General features: G+C 40.3%; 2 protein-coding genes across 4 annotated transcripts; both read left to right on the top strand.

The window, feature by feature from the left end:
• Window positions 1-3449: 3449 nt before the first annotated feature.
• LOC132955404 (NADPH oxidase organizer 1-like) lies at window positions 3450-7283 on the top strand. Of its 2 annotated transcripts, XR_009665926.1 has the most exons (9): window positions 3450-3624; window positions 3737-3817; window positions 3926-3998; window positions 4337-4517; window positions 4608-4798; window positions 4909-5016; window positions 5439-5556; window positions 5884-6598; window positions 6632-7283. XR_009665926.1 is itself a non-coding variant. In XM_061028255.1 (8 exons), exons 1-8 carry the CDS (start codon window positions 3550-3552, stop codon window positions 6515-6517), a joined length of 1461 nt encoding a protein of 486 aa, XP_060884238.1. In that variant the 5' UTR covers window positions 3450-3549; the 3' UTR covers window positions 6518-7283. The 2 variants fall into 2 exon arrangements, 1 of the variants encoding a protein (XP_060884238.1); XM_061028255.1 differs by having other exon boundaries at window positions 5884-7283.
• Window positions 7284-14074: 6791 nt separating this feature from the next.
• On the top strand, window positions 14075-18016 carry LOC132955409 (NADPH oxidase organizer 1-like). 2 transcript variants are annotated; one of them, XR_009665927.1, is made up of 9 exons: window positions 14075-14248; window positions 14361-14441; window positions 14550-14622; window positions 14961-15141; window positions 15231-15421; window positions 15532-15639; window positions 16064-16181; window positions 16524-17238; window positions 17272-18016. XR_009665927.1 is itself a non-coding variant. In XM_061028259.1 (8 exons), exons 1-8 carry the CDS (start codon window positions 14174-14176, stop codon window positions 17155-17157), a joined length of 1461 nt encoding a protein of 486 aa, XP_060884242.1. In that variant the 5' UTR covers window positions 14075-14173; the 3' UTR covers window positions 17158-18016. The 2 variants fall into 2 exon arrangements, 1 of the variants encoding a protein (XP_060884242.1); XM_061028259.1 differs by having other exon boundaries at window positions 16524-18016.
• Window positions 18017-20307: the final 2291 nt, after the last annotated feature.

Genomic DNA, 20307 nt, shown 5'->3' with positions numbered 1-20307 from the left:
GGACTTCTTGGCCAGTGATGTGGTGTTGGTTGTCCAGGAGAGATCCTCACTGATGTGAACCCTCAGGAACTTGGTGCTGCTCACTCTCTCCACAGCAGCACCGTCGATGGTCAGTGGGGGTTTAGGAGTGGGGACTCTCCGGAAGTCGACAACAACCTCCTTGGTCTTGTCGACGTTCAGGAAGAGGTTGTTGTCTCTGCACCACGTGGCCAGTTGGCTGACCTCCATCCTGTAGTGCGTCTCATCGTTGTTGGAGCTGAGACCAACCACTGTTGTGTCGTCCGCGAACTTCACAATGTGGTTGCTGCTGAAGGATGGAGCGCAGTCGTGGGTCCTTGTTCCTTTAAAGAAAGCCAGTTATCTTTAGCTCAACTTTACATCACATGTGTCAATGAGTACGATTCATTTCTTTTGTGGTTGCATGACAGACGATTCTCCCTTGTTTCCACTAGGAAATAAAAACTATCTGTCACAACCACTGCCTTGCCAACTAATACACTAGGCTACGGTTACTTCTGGCTGTGATCCAGCTGCTTCTTTGTGGGAAGTATACTTAACAATAGACTGACAAAAAGGGAGTGTGTTGTAATGTGGAAGGTATGGCTGAGTTGATGATGAAATGCTAATGAGTGTCAATTAAATGCCGTCATTATGAAGATGGATTTCTTTCATGTATGAGTATATTCCCAGAGACACCAAGATACATTTTTTATGTTTTCTGACACATTGACTTTATTTGTTTTTAGTAAAGTAAAATATATAAAAGGAGATAAGAACATGTGGGGCAAGCATTTATTCTCCCCTCAGCTTTAGCTAGCTATTTGCTCAGTAATAGTTAGCATGCTAACAATAATAAATAAATATGTTCAACATTTTAAAACATAGTTTAAAAAAATGGGACTGAATCTAACCCAAAAATCACAAGTGCAAACTTGACCTTCAACATAAGCATGTTAGCATTGTCATTTTGGAGAATGTTGTTGTGCTAGCATCATTTAGCCAAAAGCACATTCCTACAGCCCATGGACGTCAGAGGCATGAAAATAAGTGTGGAACAGTCTAAGGGGGGTCTGGGAGTCCTCCCCCTTAAAATCTTTTAACAGAGTAGCTGTCATTTACATTCTGATGCATTTGAACATGTTTTGATGATTTTATCTGGATTTAGCAGAAGAGATATTTGAAGATGATTGTGGAGTAGATGGACTGATTATTTTGCATTATTATTATTAATATAATTTTTTTAATTATATTAATTTGATTGTTTATGTTTCAGTATTAAATGATTTCCCATTGACAATAATATCAGTCTGCAGTGCAGTCTGGTCTGAGAGAGGCAGCATAGGTGGAGTCATGTTGATGTTGTTTACAGCACATCAGCCAAGACTCCCAGACCAGACTTGTTTGACTACCTTTACATCACTTAACATGACTTCACCGTTGAATGCTTGATCAGACGGTTAAGATGCAGAAATGACTGAGTATCATGTAAATAGTTAAATACATTTGATGTCAGACTTAAACCATGAGGAGTTTTAAACCCATAAATAAAGTCTTTATTTAAAGCTGGTGCCTCTCTATAACCTGTAAAACCAAACAGGACCATGGACGAGAACACAACCATTTAAATACAATTATTTATAATATCTCTGTGGTGGTTTCACACAAAGCAATTTAAAGCATGCAGAGCAAACATTTTGCCAAGAAAAGTTTGACAGTGAGTCATTAGTTTATTGAAAGTAAGTAGGACACATTTTGATATAGTTGATGGCCTTGGATCTGTTTGCATGGAGGACAACCTGCCAGTAAGGAGTTGCAATAGTCAATGATTGATATCACCCGTACCAGGAGCTGTGTAGCATGGTAAGGTCTGATCTTCCGGATTGGCTGGGTTGACAATGAGCTCAGTCTTTGAAAGGTTAAGTTGAAGGTGGCATTCATTCATTTAGAGATAACAGCAATGCATGATGAAATTCTTGATGAAATAGCGTTATCTGGCTGGAATGACAGAAAGTGGGTGGGGGGGCTATCATCAGCATAGCAGTGGTATGAGAAGCCATGAGATTGGATAGTTGCACCAAGTAAGTTGGTGTATATGGAGAAGAGAAGGGGACCGAACACTGACCCTTGAGGCACTCCTGTGGAGAGATAGTGTGCCTGGGACACTTCTCACTTCCAAGACACTATAACAGATCTCCCTGAGAGGTAGGACACCAGCCAGCAGAGGGCAGATCCTGAGATGCCAAGTTCAGAGAGCGTTAGTTAGGATTTGATGGTTAACTGTGTCAAAGGCAGCCAACAGGTTTGGCACCAATAGAACTGAGGACTGACCCGCAGCTCTAGCCCAACATAGTGTTTCTGACAGTAGTGCTTTGGCAGTAGAGAGGCCCCGCTTAAAGCCTGACCTATTTGGGTCAAACAGATCATTTCTGGACAGGAACTCAGAGACTTGATTAAAGACTGTGCATTTGAGTATTTTTGACAGAAAGGGCAGAAGTGACACCGGTCTGTAGTTTTCAACCTTGGCTGGGTTGGGTGTGGGTTCTAAAAGCAGACGGCTGACCCGAGTTTCCTTGAATGCAGTCGAGAACACCCGTTGACAGAGAGGAGTTGATGTCATCCATAAGTCCAGCAAGTGTAGAGGAAACAGCCTGTAGGAGGATTAATGGTATTTGGTCTAGAGGACAGGTGATGGGCCAAGAGTCTAGCACAAGCTGAGAGACTTCATCCTCAGTCAGAGAGGAGAACGAGGTAAGTGAGGCACTATTGGTTTGTGCCTGTGGGCTGAGTTGGTCAGGCTCAGAAAACTGTTTACTGACAGTTGAAACCTTTTCAGTAAAATATAAAGCAAGCAAGTCTGGTGTGAGTGCACTTGTGGCATTGCGGATCTTGTTCTGATAATATTTGGTCTTAGCCGTTTAAAGGCTTGAGGAGAATGAAGCAAGTCTTTGCTTGTAGTCGCTGAGGTCAGTGAACTCTTTGGATATACGCCATATTTGCAAAGTTTGGAAATCACTAAAATAGAATCCAAGACTATAACATAGACAATCTGAGACATTATGGGAGACTTTAAAGTTATTATCAGTCGATAATGGAAACCATATATTCAACTGATGAGTGACTATATTAACATGAAATGTAATTTTCAAAACTAAATAATTATTTTTGCATCATAAGACGTTATTTTAGTGAGTAGTTCATAAATGATCATACAGCATTTAAACGATGTGGCCTACTAAAACTTTATACTGCTATTAACTATTTGACTAGCCCATCCCTTTACTGGACATGTTTGTAAGTATTCATTTTATGACAAATGTACTTACAGCTGGGAATTTCTCAGTGATGCTCATCAGTGTGATTTACAGCCGCACCTGCCTACTTTGCACCTTCTAAGGTGTTATTATCTCGTAGCTCCTCCCCCGACGTCTTCTCAATCGTATATTAACAGACACCTCGACCTCTCAGAGAAGCAGAGACAGTTCAGCCGGAGACTGAAGGTCAATAAAGCAGCTCTATCATCCCGCTAGCAGCGAAACAAAGAGGAACACGATGGTCAATGAACAGCGCTTTGTGATTAGTCTGAGGATCATTGGATCCGTGCTCAAGGACACACCAAAACTCAAGGTGAGATAATACGCGGACATTATTTCTTTGTTCATTTTTTAAACAAATGTTCTGCATTTGCCTTGCATGTTGTGAGTGTCTGATACCATTATTTTGTATTCTCTATCCACAGATGTTCATGGTATCTGTGTTGTGGTCTGATGAGACGGAAGTTATAATCTACAGGTCCTTCCAAGAGTTTAAGAAATTTCATGTGAGTCAAAAAATAGACAGAACAGAACTGTAACATCCCACATCTTGAACTGTTTTGTATACTGTATTTATTATAGAATATTAAAATGTGTATGTTTCATTTATACAGAAGCAGCTGAAGAAAAGGTTCCCTCATGTGAACCCTTTCAGGAGAAATGACAGAGTGATCCCCAAATTTAATGGTAAGAATAGTTGTACTGTGTTTTCATAAGTCCTCTGTAAGAAATGTTGAAAAAGCATCAATCAAATTGAGATTCTGCATACGAAAACTGTTACAAAACTTTTTTTTTTGCATTGATCTAACTTGCATTATGTCATTAGTGGAGTGAGGATTGGCATTCTAGGAATTAGTTAAAGCAAACTTTCACTTTGCATGTGAGTGCTGCATGTGTAAAGTGTCATCTCCTCTGTAAAAGAATGCATAGCATGCATGTGAGCAGTCAGAAAGGGAAAAAGATGCTTTACAAATAGATGAATCTTGAAGCACTAATATTGAAACTGTATTCTCTCCTCTCTTTAGGGAAGGTGAGGAAGAGCCTCCAGCAGAAAGGATCCAAGACAATGGTCCGTCGTATGAAGTTCCTGGAGAGCTACTGTGATGAGCTGCTGAAGTGCGACCAAATAGTGACTCAGAGCTCTGAGCTCACTCAGTTCTTCCTGCCCAAAGACCACGACCTACAGACGGACTTCACCAAGAACAGGTAGATTTGTCATGTCTGAGTTGTGTTTCAAATGAACAAGACGTTGATAGTAGGTTTTTTTTTTTTTAATGTGGCATTCCTCTCTTGCAGCATCATGATCCTGCTATCTGACAGCTCAGACGGAGGAGGAGGGGACCACCAGCCTGGAGGAAGTGTCACCCACCCTCTGGTCACCCAGACTTACCGCTGTGTGGCCGCTTATGAGACAAAAGATGCTAAAAATCGTCCATTTAAGGTGGCTGTTGATGAGAAACTGGATGTCCTGATCAAAGACCCCGCAGGTTAGCTCTTTACCTTTCATTCAGCATTTACATGTCTTTATCTTTAAACCCTGACCTCCTTTTATTCACTTCTTTCTGTTTACTTAATGTGTGCTTTATTCTCTCTGCAGGTTGGTGGCTGGTGGAGAATGAGGAGAAGCGCTTGGCTTGGTTTCCTGCTCCCTACCTGGAATCATGGGAAGGAGAGGAAGATGATGATGCAGGATTCCAGTTAGGAGGTGTGACATGTACTTTTACTCATATTCAGTTTCTTTTCAAGAACATAGAGTACATGGAGGACACATTTGTCACACGGAAATAATTTACTTACATAACTACTTATGTAACCCAGACTTTTGTAAATAATTGTTCCAATTAATGGTTCTCATTTGTAAATTGCTGTAAACCTTGCTGTTACAAATAGCAAACACAATGGAGTGCTCTTTAACAACGTAACATTTAATGTTGTGTCTTTGAGTCTTAGTGTGTTTTGAGCTATGTAAAGCACTTTGATTGAAAGGTGTATATATATATATATATATATATATGTGTATAAACGTTTTCAATATCTTTTTTGTTTCCTTCATTTGTTCTAATGTCAGAAAACTGAACTATGATGTGTTCTCTGTGATCTGACCGTTCTCTCATTTGTCACCTTAAGGTGCCCTGTACTGTGCTGTGAGGAGTTTCTCGGCTACGAAGGATGACGAGGTGTCTGTGCCCATTGGCTCTGTGGTTGAGGTGCTGAGGAAGTCTGACGCTGGCTGGTGGCTTATCAGGTACGACTGTCTTATTTGTCTGTGCTGCGAACAATAGAGAGGGAATAAGGAACACAGGCTGTAGTGAAGCACTTATCAATGCCCCATTCATTGTTTGTAAAACTCTGATGTACGTCGCTTTGGATAAAAGTGTCTGCTAAGTGAATTTGTAGAATTGTAGAATTGTAGGAAAGTAAACACATCTGACACAGGTATCAAGATTGACATTTTTTAGCACATGAAATACAAACTTAATTCTTGTTTTAGGGTGCTATCATAGTTTACATGCAGTTGAGCTATAGTTTACAGGTTGATTAATTATAATTTTTCTTGCAATCCTCTCTTCAGATTCAATGGCAAGGGTGGTTACATCCCCTCCATGTACCTGCAGCCATCCAACAACCCCAGGGCCGGCCTTTACAGCATGCAGAGAAAGCTCCACAGCTCCACCCTGAACCTTTCAGTAACCGGCAGTGAGTCCCGAGCTTCTTCTCCACCAAGTAGGAATGGAGAAAACAGAGAGAGGTCCAGAGAAGAACCCAGTCTGCCTGGGCGTCTGCACAAGGCCCGATCTCTGGATGTTCTGTCTGAGACCTGGACGCAGGCGCAGACAGACAGAGATACCTCCTCCTTAGAGGATTATTCATGCAGAACCAGCACCGAGCTGAGCTTCTCTGGCTTCTCCACAGACAGTGAGTCATCTTCCAGTTTGACAGAGGGAGCACAGCTGGGTCATTCAAGCGGTAGCGAGCGAAGCAGTCCTGATCTCAGCCTCTCTGACCGTCGCAACTCCAACAAGAGCACCAAAAGCTCCAGATCTGCCGCCTCAGGTGGAAGCGAGACTTCCTCAAATGTTCCCAGGGTGCCACCCCGACCGAAAACCGAGGAGATCCTGACCCGCTGCACCACCATGACACGAAAGGCAGCCCTGGCTAACAAGACCCGGCTTCAGATCCAGCCAGAGTCCATCTACAGCCGCTGAGGAGTTAGAAATCCAACATACTGAAAATACTGTAAATCATAGTCTCAATTTCAAATCGATTTGTGTTATTTAGTATTTGTTGTTAAATATTTAGCTGCATCAACCTACCTATAGGTCTGTCAATCAAATGTGTTGTGAAGCATCTTTTTTTATCTTTGTTTCTTTGTCTTGTCACACAATTACTGAAGAGAAAGCATTGGTGACAAGATGAATGTGTCCTGAAATCCATAAATTGATGTCTTAACATTTTTCATTTGATCAAATGGAGCCTGACATCTTAGGTTTGAAACTTTTACTCAGTTTTAGAATCATGTAGCTTCAATGAAGCGTTAAGGAAAGTCAGTTTTAAAAAAAGGTATGTGACATGGTCATGCAATAGTAAAGAATTCTTTATTTTCTCTTAGTCAACTTAAGGAAAAACAAGAAAAGTGGATTGTTGGAGTTTAAGATGCAGATATTTACACTACTGACATAGCACTTTAACTTTATTTTATTTTATTTTACAAACTTAACTTACTTGATAATAATAAGTAATAGAAACCATACTAAAACATCCAGTAAACAAGCTGTCAGTAAACAGAATGGGATGACTTATGAGTGTCCTGTCAGAACGTGTTCTTATTTAATTATAACCTTCTACTGTTGTTTATTTAAAGAGTGTTTTCATTTCCCTTTTTGTAGTTCACTGTAGTTTAACCTTTTGACATGTATGAGTTTGTATGTAAGTTTCACAAAAACAGATCAATAAAATCTTATTTGCACCAAAGTGAAAAAAATGTTTCTTTCATTCTTTTAAGATTTAAAATACATGATGGTTAGGAAATATAATTCTGAGCAGAAAAAGCAATTCTTATATTTACAGGGAATTGTGACTGTGCGGCTGTGCTCAGTCATAGAGTTGGTTGTCTCGTTATTCAGCCAGAATGTTAGTGGTTTGATCCCCAGCTCCTGGGGTCAAATGTCAAAGTGTCCTTATACATTGAACCCAAAGTTGCTCCTAATTTTACACAAGCGGAGAGTGAATGTAATCGTACTGATGTGTAGTTGGTCAGTTTACGTACAGCACCTCTCACTGTATGAATCTGGTGTAAAGGGGTAATGTTCATTTTAGTTTAAAAGTGCTTTGGGTGGTAAAAGAAAGATCAGCTGACAGAGGCTTCTCTTTAAAGTTGGTTTCTGGAAATCACCAACTGCCCCTGGTGTGACTAGTTAAATCTTGCAGGAGTTATAATGGTTTATTTAACTTTCTTATCAACAGGGTGTACACACACATTTTGCTTGAATGTGTGAGTGTATATGTGTGTGTGTCTGTGGTTTCTGGGAAGGAACATAAACAAAGAGAAAACAAATATAAAGCATTAAACACAGTCAATAAATGTAGAATAAGTGACTGATCATGCATGGGGAGATGTGTTGCATATGAATGGACACCTTCTATTTCCACTCTCCAAAAGTGCTACGGCGTCCTTGTTCCTGACGTGAGTGGAACAGAACAGATGTGAACAGACCCAAGGTGGGTCTACACTGCTGCAGGGCCCACCAGGGGGCCCCTAGTTGTATTGGCTCTAATGGTGTGATCAAGAGAAGATGATCAGAGTGTTTCAGCAAAAACTGGTTGTACAAGGTGCAGTGGCTGCTGCAGGGACAGATCTCCCAGGTACCTGTACTTCTCCTGCAGTAGAGATGCTCAACTGGATGTGTGTGTTCAGCTAACCCTAGGCGTTTTGCAGTAAAAGCTTGGCTGATTGAGATCACACCATGTTGTTCAGCTACGGGGGGAAACAGTAATAGAGACCATGGTGCCATGTAGAATCTACAACTCTTGTCTGAGAGTTCTGAGAGGGAGGTCCTCGTGTTTCCCTCAGGGGTCTAGTTGATAGGCTGCTAACTGGAGGACGATAGTGTAGCCGATATTAGCAGCCATGTTTTACAACCTCTCTTCCTGCAGGATTAACATCTGGGTTACTTTTTCCAAAGAAACAAAGGAACTGATCAATGATTTAAGTCTCCCTCTCAGACAGGCTCTGAAGGACAGGATATTAGAAACATTTACAACGCCTGGAGTAAACAACCAAGCGGAAACAGAACACTCTGCTATCTACAAATTGACCCCAAAGACATGAACTATGACCGAAACCAGTCTCTGCAAAGTCGTAAAATTTACCATCTGTGGAAATGCTGCTGAAGGGGTGAATTAAACCATTTCTGCATCAAATGAATATTTATGTCTTTCTTCATCTAGATATTTGTAATTGTCACATTGACTGTATTATAATAATATTTTTAAACTCAAAATTTGATGTTCAGAATACAAATAAGAGTTAATATAGTTTTAATAGGAATTTGACGTGGAGCGCTATTGCCATCTAGTGTTAGAATATCCATGAATACGTAACCTTCATAATTATACATTTAGACGTGTTATAAAGCATACTCTTTGATATTAGCTATAGAAGGTGTTATTTAAAGACACCAACTTCTTTTCCTACTGTATTAATATGTCTTATTAAGAATGTTGACTGTATAACATGGTTTTGTTCACCTACAGGATGGGATTAACTGAGGATGTTCCCAGATGATGTGATTTTCATCTCAACATGAATCTGATAGAAATGCTTGTCTAAATATATGACGTGAATCTACATCAATGTGGATCTGATAGAAATAATATCGAAATGAATGTATGGTGACGTATATATGTTTAGATTCTTATTCTTAATCTTATTGAGTAAACTCGGTTTAGTTTAAACAATTGTCCTCCGGTCAGAATGGGAGTGACCCTTCTCCTGCAGGCCCCCCTCCTCTCGTTCAGCTGATAAAAGTTCAACACTCAGCTCAGATCTCCAGTTTTTTAGTTTGTCAAAGTTTTCAAGAGCTTCAGCTTCTTGCTCACTTCTCTTCGGACTTCAGTCCGAATCACTTCTTTTAAGTTTGTGCCGTAGAGACGACTCTCTGCCGAACGTTTATTTTCAACGCACATTTTTTTGGAAACATCAATTCTTTCTGGCTCAAGCAAGGCTTTTGAACTTTCTTCTCCAAAGTCTTTGCTCTTCAAGAGCAGATTTTTTCTTTGCATATAAACTAACATTATATGTATCGAGCACTTCAGAATCTGTTTCTTCGTTTATTACATATTGCATCGACAATAATTGGTGATCCATATTAAGAAATGTTCAAACGATGTAACTACAGCTTATGCCCACTTACATTTCACTAAAGGAAAGTGTGTCAGTTGCGAGCTTTAAAAAGTTAAATCCACAGTGATGAGACAGCAGGTATACCAGCCAAAACCTGCACTATTATATCACAAGAATTATAGCTTTTTTTTTTTTTTCAAAGTCAAAGTCAACTTTATTGTCAATTTCAAAATATGCCAGACATACAGTGGAATCGAAATTTCGTTTGTCTCCGACAATACAACCAACATAAGGTAAAATAAGATAAGGTAAAATAGATAAAATAAAATTAGGTAAAAATAAGATAAATAATATTTACCGTAATAAATTCTAAATTGTGCAAAAGGTACAAAATGGTAAATAAAATAAAAGAAAATTTAAAGAAAAAGTTAACTTGTGCAATATGTGCAATGTGCAGTAAACTGAGTGTAGTTTTGAATAGTTAGCTTCAGAGTTATTAGTCCAGAGTTCTTGGTGGCAAACGGGAGGGGGTTTCAACGTCCAGTGTTCGTGGGGGCAGAGGGGAGGGAAGGAAGAGAGGGGAGAGAGTTAAGCTTCCTGACAGCTTGGTGGAAGAAGCTGTTTCCCAGTCTGGTGGAGCCGGCCCGCAGGCTGCGGTACCGTCTCCCCGATGGCAGGAGGCTGAAGAGGCTGTGTGAGGGGTGGGTGGGGTCACGCACAATGCTGGTTGCTTTGCGGGTGAGGTGGGTACCGTAGAGGTCCAGAAGAGAGGGGAGTGGGACACCGATAATCCGTTCAGCAGCCTTCACTGTGCACTGCAGGGTCTTGCGGTTGGCAGCAGTGCAGCTCCCAAGCCACACAGTGATGCAGCTGGTCAGGATGCTCTCGATGGTGCCTCTGTAGAAGAAGCACATGATGGATGGGGGTGCTCGTGCTCTCTTCAGCTTGTGGAGGAAGTAGAGGCGCTGCTGGGACTTCTTGGCCAGTGATGTGGTGTTGGTTGTCCAGGAGAGATCCTCACTGATGTGAACCCCCAGGAACTTGGTGCTGCTCACTCTCTCCACAGCAGCACCGTCGATGGTCAGTGGGGGTTTAGGAGTGGGGACTCTCCGGAAGTCGACAACAACCTCCTTGGTCTTGTCGACGTTCAGGAAGAGGTTGTTGTCTCTGCACCACGTGGCCAGTTGGCTGACCTCCATCCTGTAGTGCGTCTCATCGTTGTTGGAGCTGAGACCAACCACTGTTGTGTCGTCCGCGAACTTCACAATGTGGTTGCTGCTGAAGGATGGAGTGTTGTTGTTCCTTTAAAGAAAGCCAGTTATCTTTAGCTCAACTTTACATCACATGTGTCAATGAGTACGATTCATTCCTTTTGTGGTTGCATGACAGACGATTCTCCCTTGTTTCCACTAGGAAATAAAAACTATCTGTCACAACCACTGCCTTGCCAACTAATACACTAGGCTACGGTTACTTCTGGCTGTGATCCAGCTGCTTCTTTGCGGGAAGTATACTTAACAATAGACTGACAAAAAGGGAGTGTGTTGTAATGTGGAAGGTATGGCTGAGTTGATGATGAAATGCTAATGAGTGTCAATTAAATGCCGTCATTATGAAGATGGATTTCTTTCATGTATGAGTATATTCCCAGAGACACCAAGATACATTTTTTATGTTTTCTGACACATTGACTTTATTTGTTTTTAGTAAAGTAAAATATATAAAAGGAGATAAGAACATGTGGGGCAAGCATTTATTCTCCCCTCAGCTTTAGCTAGCTATTTGCTCAGTAAAAGTTAGCATGCTAACAATAATAAATGAATATGTTCAACATTTTAAAACATAGTTTAAAAAATGGGACTGAATCCAACCCAAAGGTCACAAGTGCACATTTCACCTTTAACATAAGCATGGTGGCATTGTCATTTTGGAGAATGTTGTTGTGCTAGCATCATTTAGCCAAAAGTACATTCCTACAGCCCATGGACGTCAGAAACATGAAAATAAGTGTGAAACAATCTAAGGGGGGTCTGGGAGTCCTCCCCCTTAAAATCTTTTAACAGAGTAGCTGTCATTTACATTCTGATGCATTTGAACATGTTTTGATGATTTTATCTGGATTTAGCAGAAGAGACATTTCAAGATGATTGTGGAGTAGATGGACTGATTATTTTGCATTACTATTATTAATATAATTTTTTAAATTATATTAATTTGATTGTTTATGTTTCAGTATTAAATGATTTCCCATTGACAATAATATCAGTCTGCAGTGCAGTCTGGTCTGAGAGAGGCAGCATAGGTGGAGTCATGTTGATGTTGTTTATAGCACATCAGCCAAGACTCCCAGACCAGATTAGTTTGACTACCTTTACATCACTTAACATGACTTCACCTTTGAATGCTTGATCAGACGGTTAAGATGCAGAAATGACTGAGTATCATGTAAATAGTTCAATACATTTGATGTCAGACTTAAACCATGAGGAGTTTTAAACCCATAAATAAAGTCTTTATTTAAAGCTGGTGCCTCTCTATAACCTGTAAAACCAAACAGGACCATGGACGAGAAGACAACCATTTAAATACAATTATTTATAATATCTCTGTGGTGGTTTCACACAAAGCAATTTAAAGCATGCAGAGCAAACATTTTGCCAAGAAAAGTTTGACAGTGAGTCATTAGTTTATTGAAAGTAAGTAGGACACATTTTGATATGGTTGATGGCCTTGGATCTGTTTGCATGGAGGACAACCTGCCAGTAAGGAGTTGCAATAGTCAATGATTGATATCACAAGAGCCCGTACCAGGAGCTGTGTAGCATGGTAAGGTCTGATCTTCCGGATTGGCTGGGTTGACAATGAGCTCAGTCTTTGAAAGGTTAAGTTGAAGGTGGCATTCATTCATTCATTTAGAGATAACAGCAAGGCATGACGAAATTCTTGATGAAATAGCGTTATCTGGCTGGAATGACAGAAGGTGGGGGGGGGGGCTATCATCAGCATAGCAGTGGTATGAGAAGCCATGAGATTGGATAGTTGCACCAAGTAAGTTGATGTATATGGAGAAGAGAAGGGGACCGAACACTGACCCTTGAGGCACTCCTGTGGAGAGATAGTGTGCCTGGGACACTTCTCACTTCCAAGACACTATAACAGATCTCCCTGAGAGGTAGGACACCAGCCAGCAGAGGGCAGATCCTGAGATGCCAAGTTCAGAGAGCGTTAGTTAGGATTTGATGGTTAACTGTGTCAAAGGCAGCCGACAGGTTTGGCACCAATAGAACTGAGGACTGACCCGCAGCTCTAGCCCAACATAGTGTTTATGACAGTAGTGCTCTCGCAGTAGAGAGGCCCCGCTTAAAGCCTGACCTATTTGGGTCAAACAGATCATTTCTGGACAGGAACTCAGAGACTTGATTAAAGACTGTGCATTTGAGTATTTTTGACAGAAAGGGCAGAAGTGACACCGGTCTGTAGTTTTCAACCTTGGCTGGGTTGGGTGTGGGTTCTAAAAGCAGACGGCTGACCCGAGTTTCCTTGAATGCAGTCGAGAACACCCGTTGACAGAGAGGAGTTGATGTCATCCATAAGTCCAGCAAGTGTAGAGGAAACAGCCTGTAGGAGGATTAATGGTATTTGGTCTAGAGGACAGGTGATGGGCCAAGAGTCTAGCACAAGCTGAGAGACTTCATCCTCAGTCAGAGAGGAGAACGAGGTAAGTGAGGCACTATTGGTTTGTGCCTGTGGGCTGAGTTGGTCAGGCTCAGAAAACTGTTTACTGACAGTTGAAACCTTTTCAGTAAAATATAAAGCAAGCAAGTCTGGTGTGAGTGCACTTGTGGCATTGCGGATCTTGTTCTGATAATATTTGGTCTTAGCCGTTTAAAGGCTTGAGGAGAATGAAGCAAGTCTTTGCTTGTAGTCGCTGAGGTCAGTGAACTCTTTGGATATACGCCATATTTGCAAAGTTTGGAAATCACTAAAATAGAATCCAAGACTATAACATAGACAATCTGAGACATTATGGGAGACTTTAAAGTTATTATCAGTCGATAATGGAAACCATATATTCAACTGATGAGTGACTATATTAACATGAAATGTAATTTTCAAAACTAAATAATTATTTTTGCATCATAAGACGTTATTTTAGTGAGTAGTTCATAAATGATCATACAGCATTTAAACGATGTGGCCTACTAAAACTTTATACTGCTATTAACTATTTGACTAGCCCATCCCTTTACTGGACATGTTTGTAAGTATTCATTTTATGACAAATGTACTTACAGCTGGGAATTTCTCAGTGATGCTCATCAGTGTGATTTACAGCCGCACCTGCCTACTTTGCACCTTCTAAGGTGTTATTATCTCGTAGCTCCTCCCCCGACGTCTTCTCAATCGTATATTAACAGACACCTCGACCTCTCAGAGAAGCAGAGACAGTTCAGCCGGAGACTGAAGGTCAATAAAGCAGCTCTATCATCCCGCTAGCAGCGAAACAAAGAGGAACACGATGGTCAATGAACAGCGCTTTGTGATTAGTCTGAGGATCATTGGATCCGTGCTCAAGGACACACCAAAACTCAAGGTGAGATAATACGCGGACATTATTTCTTTGTTCATTTTTTAAACAAATGTTCTGCATTTGCCTTGCATGTTGTGAGTGTCTGATACCATTATTTTGTATTCTCTATCCACAGATGTTCATGGTATCTGTGTTGTGGTCTGATGAGACGGAAGTTATAATCTACAGGTCCTTCCAAGAGTTTAAGAAATTTCATGTGAGTCAAAAAATAGACAGAACAGAACTGTAACATCCCACATCTTGAACTGTTTTGTATACTGTATTTATTATAGAATATTAAAATGTGTATGTTTCATTTATACAGAAGCAGCTGAAGAAAAGGTTCCCTCATGTGAACCCTTTCAGGAGAAATGACAGAGTGATCCCCAAATTTAATGGTAAGAATAGTTGTACTGTGTTTTCATAAGTCCTCTGTAAGAAATGTTGTAAAAGCATCAATCAAATTGAGATTCTGCATACGAAAACTGTTACAAAACTTTTTTTTTTGCATTGATCTAACTTGCATTATGTCATTAGTGGAGTGAGGATTGGCATTCTAGGAATTAGTTAAAGCAAACTTTCACTTTGCATGTGAGTGCTGCATGTGTAAAGTGTCATCTCCTCTGTAAAAGAATGCATAGCATGCATGTGAGCAGTCAGAAAGGGAAAAAGATGCTTTACAAATAGATGAATCTTGAAGCACTAATATTGAAACTGTATTCTCTCCTCTCTTTAGGGAAGGTGAGGAAGAGCCTCCAGCAGAAAGGATCCAAGACAATGGTCCGTCGTATGAAGTTCCTGGAGAGCTACTGTGATGAGCTGCTGAAGTGCGACCAAATAGTGACTCAGAGCTCTGAGCTCACTCAGTTCTTCCTGCCCAAAGACCACGACCTGCAGACGGACTTCACCAAGAACAGGTAGATTTGTCATGTCTGAGTTGTGTTTCAAATGAACAAGACGTTGATAGTAGGTTTGTTTTTTTTAATGTGGCATTCCTCTCTTGCAGCATCATGATCCTGCTATCTGACAGCTCAGACGGAGGAGGAGGGGACCACCAGCCTGGAGGAAGTGTCACCCACCCTCTGGTCACCCAGACTTACCGCTGTGTGGCCGCTTATGAGACAAAAGATGCTAAAAATCGTCCATTTAAGGTGGCTGTTGATGAGAAACTGGATGTCCTGATCAAAGACCCCGCAGGTTAGCTCTTTGCCTTTCATTCAGCATTTACATGTCTTTATCTTTAAACCCTGACCTCCTTTTATTCACTTCTTTCTGTTTACTTAATGTGTGCTTTATTCTCTCTGCAGGTTGGTGGCTGGTGGAGAATGAGGAGAAGCACTTGGCTTGGTTTCCTGCTCCCTACCTGGAATCATGGGAAGGAGAGGAAGATGATGATGCAGGATTCCAGTTAGGAGGTGTGACATGTACTTTTACTCATATTCAGTTTCTTTTCAAGAACATAGAGTACATGGAGGACACATTTGTCACACGGAAATAATTTACTTACATAACTACTTATGTAACCCAGACTTTTGTAAATAATTGTTCCAATTAATGGTTCTCATTTGTAAATTGCTGTAAACCTTGCTGTTACAAATAGCAAACACAATGGAGTGCTCTTTAACAACGTAACATTTAATGTTGTGTCTTTGAGTCTTAGTGTGTTTTGAGCTATGTAAAGCACTTTGATTGAAAGGTGTATATATATATATATATATATATGTGTGTGTATAAACGTTTTCAATATCTTTTTTGTTTCCTTCATTTGTTCTAATGTCAGAAAACTGAACTATGATGTGTTCTCTGTGATCTGACCGTTCTCTCATTTGTCACCTTAAGGTGCCCTGTACTGTGCTGTGAGGAGTTTCTCGGCTACGAAGGATGACGAGGTGTCTGTGCCCATTGGCTCTGTGGTTGAGGTGCTGAGGAAGTCTGACGATGGCTGGTGGCTTATCAGGTACGACTGTCTTATTTGTCTGTGCTGCGAACAATAGAGAGGGAATAAGGAACACAGGCTGTAGTGAAGCACTTATCAATGCCCCATTCATTGTTTGTAAAACTCTGATGTACGTCGCTTTGGATAAAAGCGTCTGCTAAGTGAATTTGTAGAATTGTAGAATTGTAGGAAAGTAAACACATCTGACACAGGAACAGGGGACAGAGGTATCAAGATTGACATTTTTTAGCACATGAAATACAAACTTAATTCTTGTTTTAGGGTGCTATCATAGTTTACATGCAGTTGAGCTATAGTTTACAGGTTGATTAATTGTAATTTTTCTTGCAATCCTCTCTTCAGATTCAATGGCAAGGGTGGTTACATCCCCTCCATGTACCTGCAGCCATCCAACAACCCCAGGGCCGGCCTTTACAGCATGCAGAGAAAGCTCCACAGCTCCACCCTGAACCTTTCAGTAACCGGCAGTGAGTCCCGAGCTTCTTCTCCACCAAGTAGGAATGGAGAAAACAGAGAGAGGTCCAGAGAAGAACCCAGTCTGCCTGGGCGTCTGCACAAGGCCCGATCTCTGGATGTTCTGTCTGAGACCTGGACGCAGGCGCAGACAGACAGAGATACCTCCTCCTTAGAGGATTATTCATGCAGAACCAGCACCGAGCTGAGCTTCTCTGGCTTCTCCACAGACAGCGAGTCATCTTCCAGTTTGACAGAGGGAGCACAGCTGGGTCATTCAAGCGGTAGCGAGCGAAGCAGTCCTGATCTCAGCCTTTCTGATTGTCGCAACTCCAACAAGAGCACCAAAAGCTCCAGATCTGCCGCCTCAGGTGGAAGCGAGACTTCCTCAAATGTTCCCAGGGTGCCACCCCGACCGAAAACCGAGGAGATCCTGACCCGCTGCACCACCATGACACGAAAGGCAGCCCTGGCTAACAAGACCCGGCTTCAGATCCAGCCAGAGTCCATCTACAGCCGCTGAGGAGTTAGAAATCCAACATACTGAAAATACTGTAAATCATAGTCTCAATTTCAAATCGATTTGTGTTATTTAGTATTTGTTGTTAAATATTTAGCTGCATCAACCTACCTATAGGTCTGTCAATCAAATGTGTTGTGAAGCATCTTTTTTTTATCTTTGTTTCTTTGTCTTGTCACACAATTACTGAAGAGAAAGCATTGGTGACAAGATGAATGTGTCCTGAAATCCATAAATTGATGTCTTAACATTTTTCATTTGATCAAATGGAGCCTGACATCTTAGGTTTGAAACTTTTACTCAGTTTTAGAATCATGTAGCTTCAATGAAGCGTTAAGGAAAGTCAGTTTAAAAAAAAGGTATGTGACATGGTCACGCAATAGTAAAGAATTCTTTATTTTCTCTTAGTCAACTTAAGGAAAAACATGAAAAGTGGATTGTTGGAGTTTAAGATGCAGATATTTACACTAAACTGTATTTAATGTGTCTTCCTGTTTTCTTTTTCACAGTTTTAACAGAAATAAGCGCTTGTCAGTGCTAGTTGTCTTTTATTTGTAATGTCTTGCATATAGCACTTTAACTTAACTTAACTTAACTGAATGTACTTGATAATAATAAGTAATAGAAACCATACTAAAACATCCAGTAAACAAGCTGTCAGTAAACAGAATGGGATGACTTATGAGTGTCCTGTCAGAACGTGATCTCATTTAATTCTAACCTTCTACTGTTGTTTATTTAAAGAGTGTTTTAATTTCCCTTTTTTTAGTTCACTGTAGTTTAACCTTTTGACATGTATGAGTTTGTATGTAAGTTTCACAAAAACAGATCAATACAATCTTATTTGCACCGAAGTCACAAATTGTTCTTTGCCATTATTTTAAGATTTAAAAGAAGAACCTATCCTATCCACACACAACATAGACTTACTGGTATACGCTCTTCATTTCTCTCGGTTAGATTACTGTAACTCCCTCTTCTCTGGTGTCACACAATCCTTTTTAACCCGTCTTCACTTCGTCCAAAACACAGCAGCTATTAACAGAACAAAACCGTTGATCACACATTACTCAAATTCACATTTCACTGCACTGGCTACCTGTTATACACAGAATCCTGCATGGCCGGGCACATGCATACATTTCACAGCTGTGACAGCCCTACTGTAGTGGTCGGCATCTTTGTTAATTGGAAGGAACAGCTCTAAAACCAGATGTCATCCTTTAACGTTTTTCTGTAATTTACTTTTCAAAACTAAATTCTGAAAAAACACCATAGTTAGCCATGGAGTGCCACAAGGTTCAATGCTTGGACCAATTCTCTTCACCCAATACATACTTCCTCTGGGTAATATTATGAGGTAAAGCTCCATACAATTTCTTAGATGATACAGCTGTTTTACTTTCAATGTTCACAAGAGACTTACCTCTCAACTTATACTGCCATTTATTGACTATGGTGGCTATTTACCAAAATGCATCTAAATCTGATCCTGCTCAGCTTAACACAGCTTATAATACACTCTGCAGATTTGTCCTTAGTTGTTCTTTTTTTACTCTACATTTTTTATTATATGATGCACTAAATTCACTACTCTACTCACTCACTACAAGAATACAGCAGCACGGGATCTAGCTTCTATTTATATGTTTACACATCAACTTTCCACCTTTTTTAAAACAATATTTTGCGCCTTTCACTTCAAACTACCACACTAGGAATTCCAGTCAAATGTATTGTACCTGTACACATCAGATCTATTTTGTCACTTTGTTTGTTAAGGAATGCTTCATCTTCTTTCTCATTGTCTCATATTCTTTCCTTTGCTACTCCTGGCCATATTGGCCATCATTTGGTTGATGATTTGGGTGAAAAATGCACTTGATACATAAAGAAAATTCAAATGAGAGAAGATTTAAAAAAAAAAAAAACAAGTCAACAGCCTTGACAAAATTCAAGTCATAAGTAATGATTATTGTTATTATAACAAATTAAGTAGCACCTTTAAGCTGACATTACAATTTGCCTTGACAAACAAAGTAAAAGTAAGGCACCAAGAAGGCAATAATTAAGTGTTTAAAACCAAATGTACATGTCTTCACACTACATCATTAAGGTTTTTATATACAGGTAATTGTATGTCTGTAACTAATAAAAAAAATTGACTTAGTGGTTTGTTTGCTTACGGGAAAAGTCCCCGGGTTGTTTTTTTTCCCAATGCTTACACCCAGCATTAACCTAGTTCTCAGGCCAAGTTACAAATGCTACAGGTGTTTATTGTTGCCAATGGTTGTTTATGTTGAGCTGCAGCCAATTGGTGCAGGCCGCAAGTTATTTGCTACCAGCATACTGAGCATCACCTGAGAGAGTTTAATTGTCTAATAGTTTATAACAGTTTGTATAGCTTACTTTCACACAGATTTTGGGAGGTTTGAGGTTTGAGGATGCTGAATGAGGGATAAAAAGCCTGAGAGTCAAGAAGTTACTAATATAACACGCGAGAATCTGAACTTACTTGGCGACATTGAATTGTAATTGGTAGGTGCTCGCAGGTTACTTCTTGGAGTTATGCAAATGAGACGGTTTTACAATCTCTTTCACTTGTCTGCTGAAAGTCTGGTCTGAGTGATTCCAGCACATTTTGGGAATTTCTCATCCAAAGCTATCCATTTTAATAATCCAGCTTTTCAAATTTGAACTTGATATTTACACTTTAAAATATTTAAGCGCCATTTACATAGCAGGAAAATACTGCTAATAGACTTTAGACACGGTTTTGCTTTGGAACGCCGCTTTGCACTGGGTGTAAGACAGGGGCTGACTTTTTTTGTTTCTGTCAGTATATTGAAAACTGTCCATCTTTCTAAGTTGCAAAGTTACACCAGGACAGGAAAGACATGCCATCCATACCATCCACCATTTTTTTCTGTGTAAAAGGTTCAAAGTGTAATCCAAAATGTTTAACTTGATTAAAGTTCTTGAAGATTTTTTGCCTCTCATCCAATTCTCAACCAATTCTAGATTTTTTATTTTGATTACTGGGCCTTTCAGGGAGAGGTAGGGGGGTAAATGACATACAGGCCAGATTCGAACCCTTGCTGCCCGCCCCAAGGACTGCAGCCTCAGCACATATGGCGCGTTAAACCAACCACC

This window comes from Labrus mixtus, chromosome 21, assembly GCF_963584025.1.
Source record: "Labrus mixtus chromosome 21, fLabMix1.1, whole genome shotgun sequence".
Lineage (NCBI taxonomy): Eukaryota > Metazoa > Chordata > Actinopteri > Labriformes > Labridae > Labrus > Labrus mixtus.
Note: the sequence above shows the minus strand (reverse complement) of the source record. Positions and strands in the feature narration are given on the sequence as shown.

What these genes read in the sequence shown, in the direction of transcription:
- LOC132955404 (XM_061028255.1), top strand. Translation starts at nt 3,550, where the DNA reads ATGGTCAATGAACAGCGCTTTGTGATTAGTCTGAGGATCATTGGATCC. An exon ending in AGGACACACCAAAACTCAAG is followed by an intron (nt 3,625 to 3,736) that starts GTGAGATAATAC and finishes CTCTATCCACAG; the next exon opens with ATGTTCATGGTATCTGTGTT. An exon ending in GCTGGCTGGTGGCTTATCAG is followed by an intron (nt 5,557 to 5,883) that starts GTACGACTGTCT and finishes TCCTCTCTTCAG; the next exon opens with ATTCAATGGCAAGGGTGGTT.
- LOC132955409 (XM_061028259.1), top strand. Translation starts at nt 14,174, where the DNA reads ATGGTCAATGAACAGCGCTTTGTGATTAGTCTGAGGATCATTGGATCC. An exon ending in AGGACACACCAAAACTCAAG is followed by an intron (nt 14,249 to 14,360) that starts GTGAGATAATAC and finishes CTCTATCCACAG; the next exon opens with ATGTTCATGGTATCTGTGTT. An exon ending in ACGGACTTCACCAAGAACAG is followed by an intron (nt 15,142 to 15,230) that starts GTAGATTTGTCA and finishes CCTCTCTTGCAG; the next exon opens with CATCATGATCCTGCTATCTG.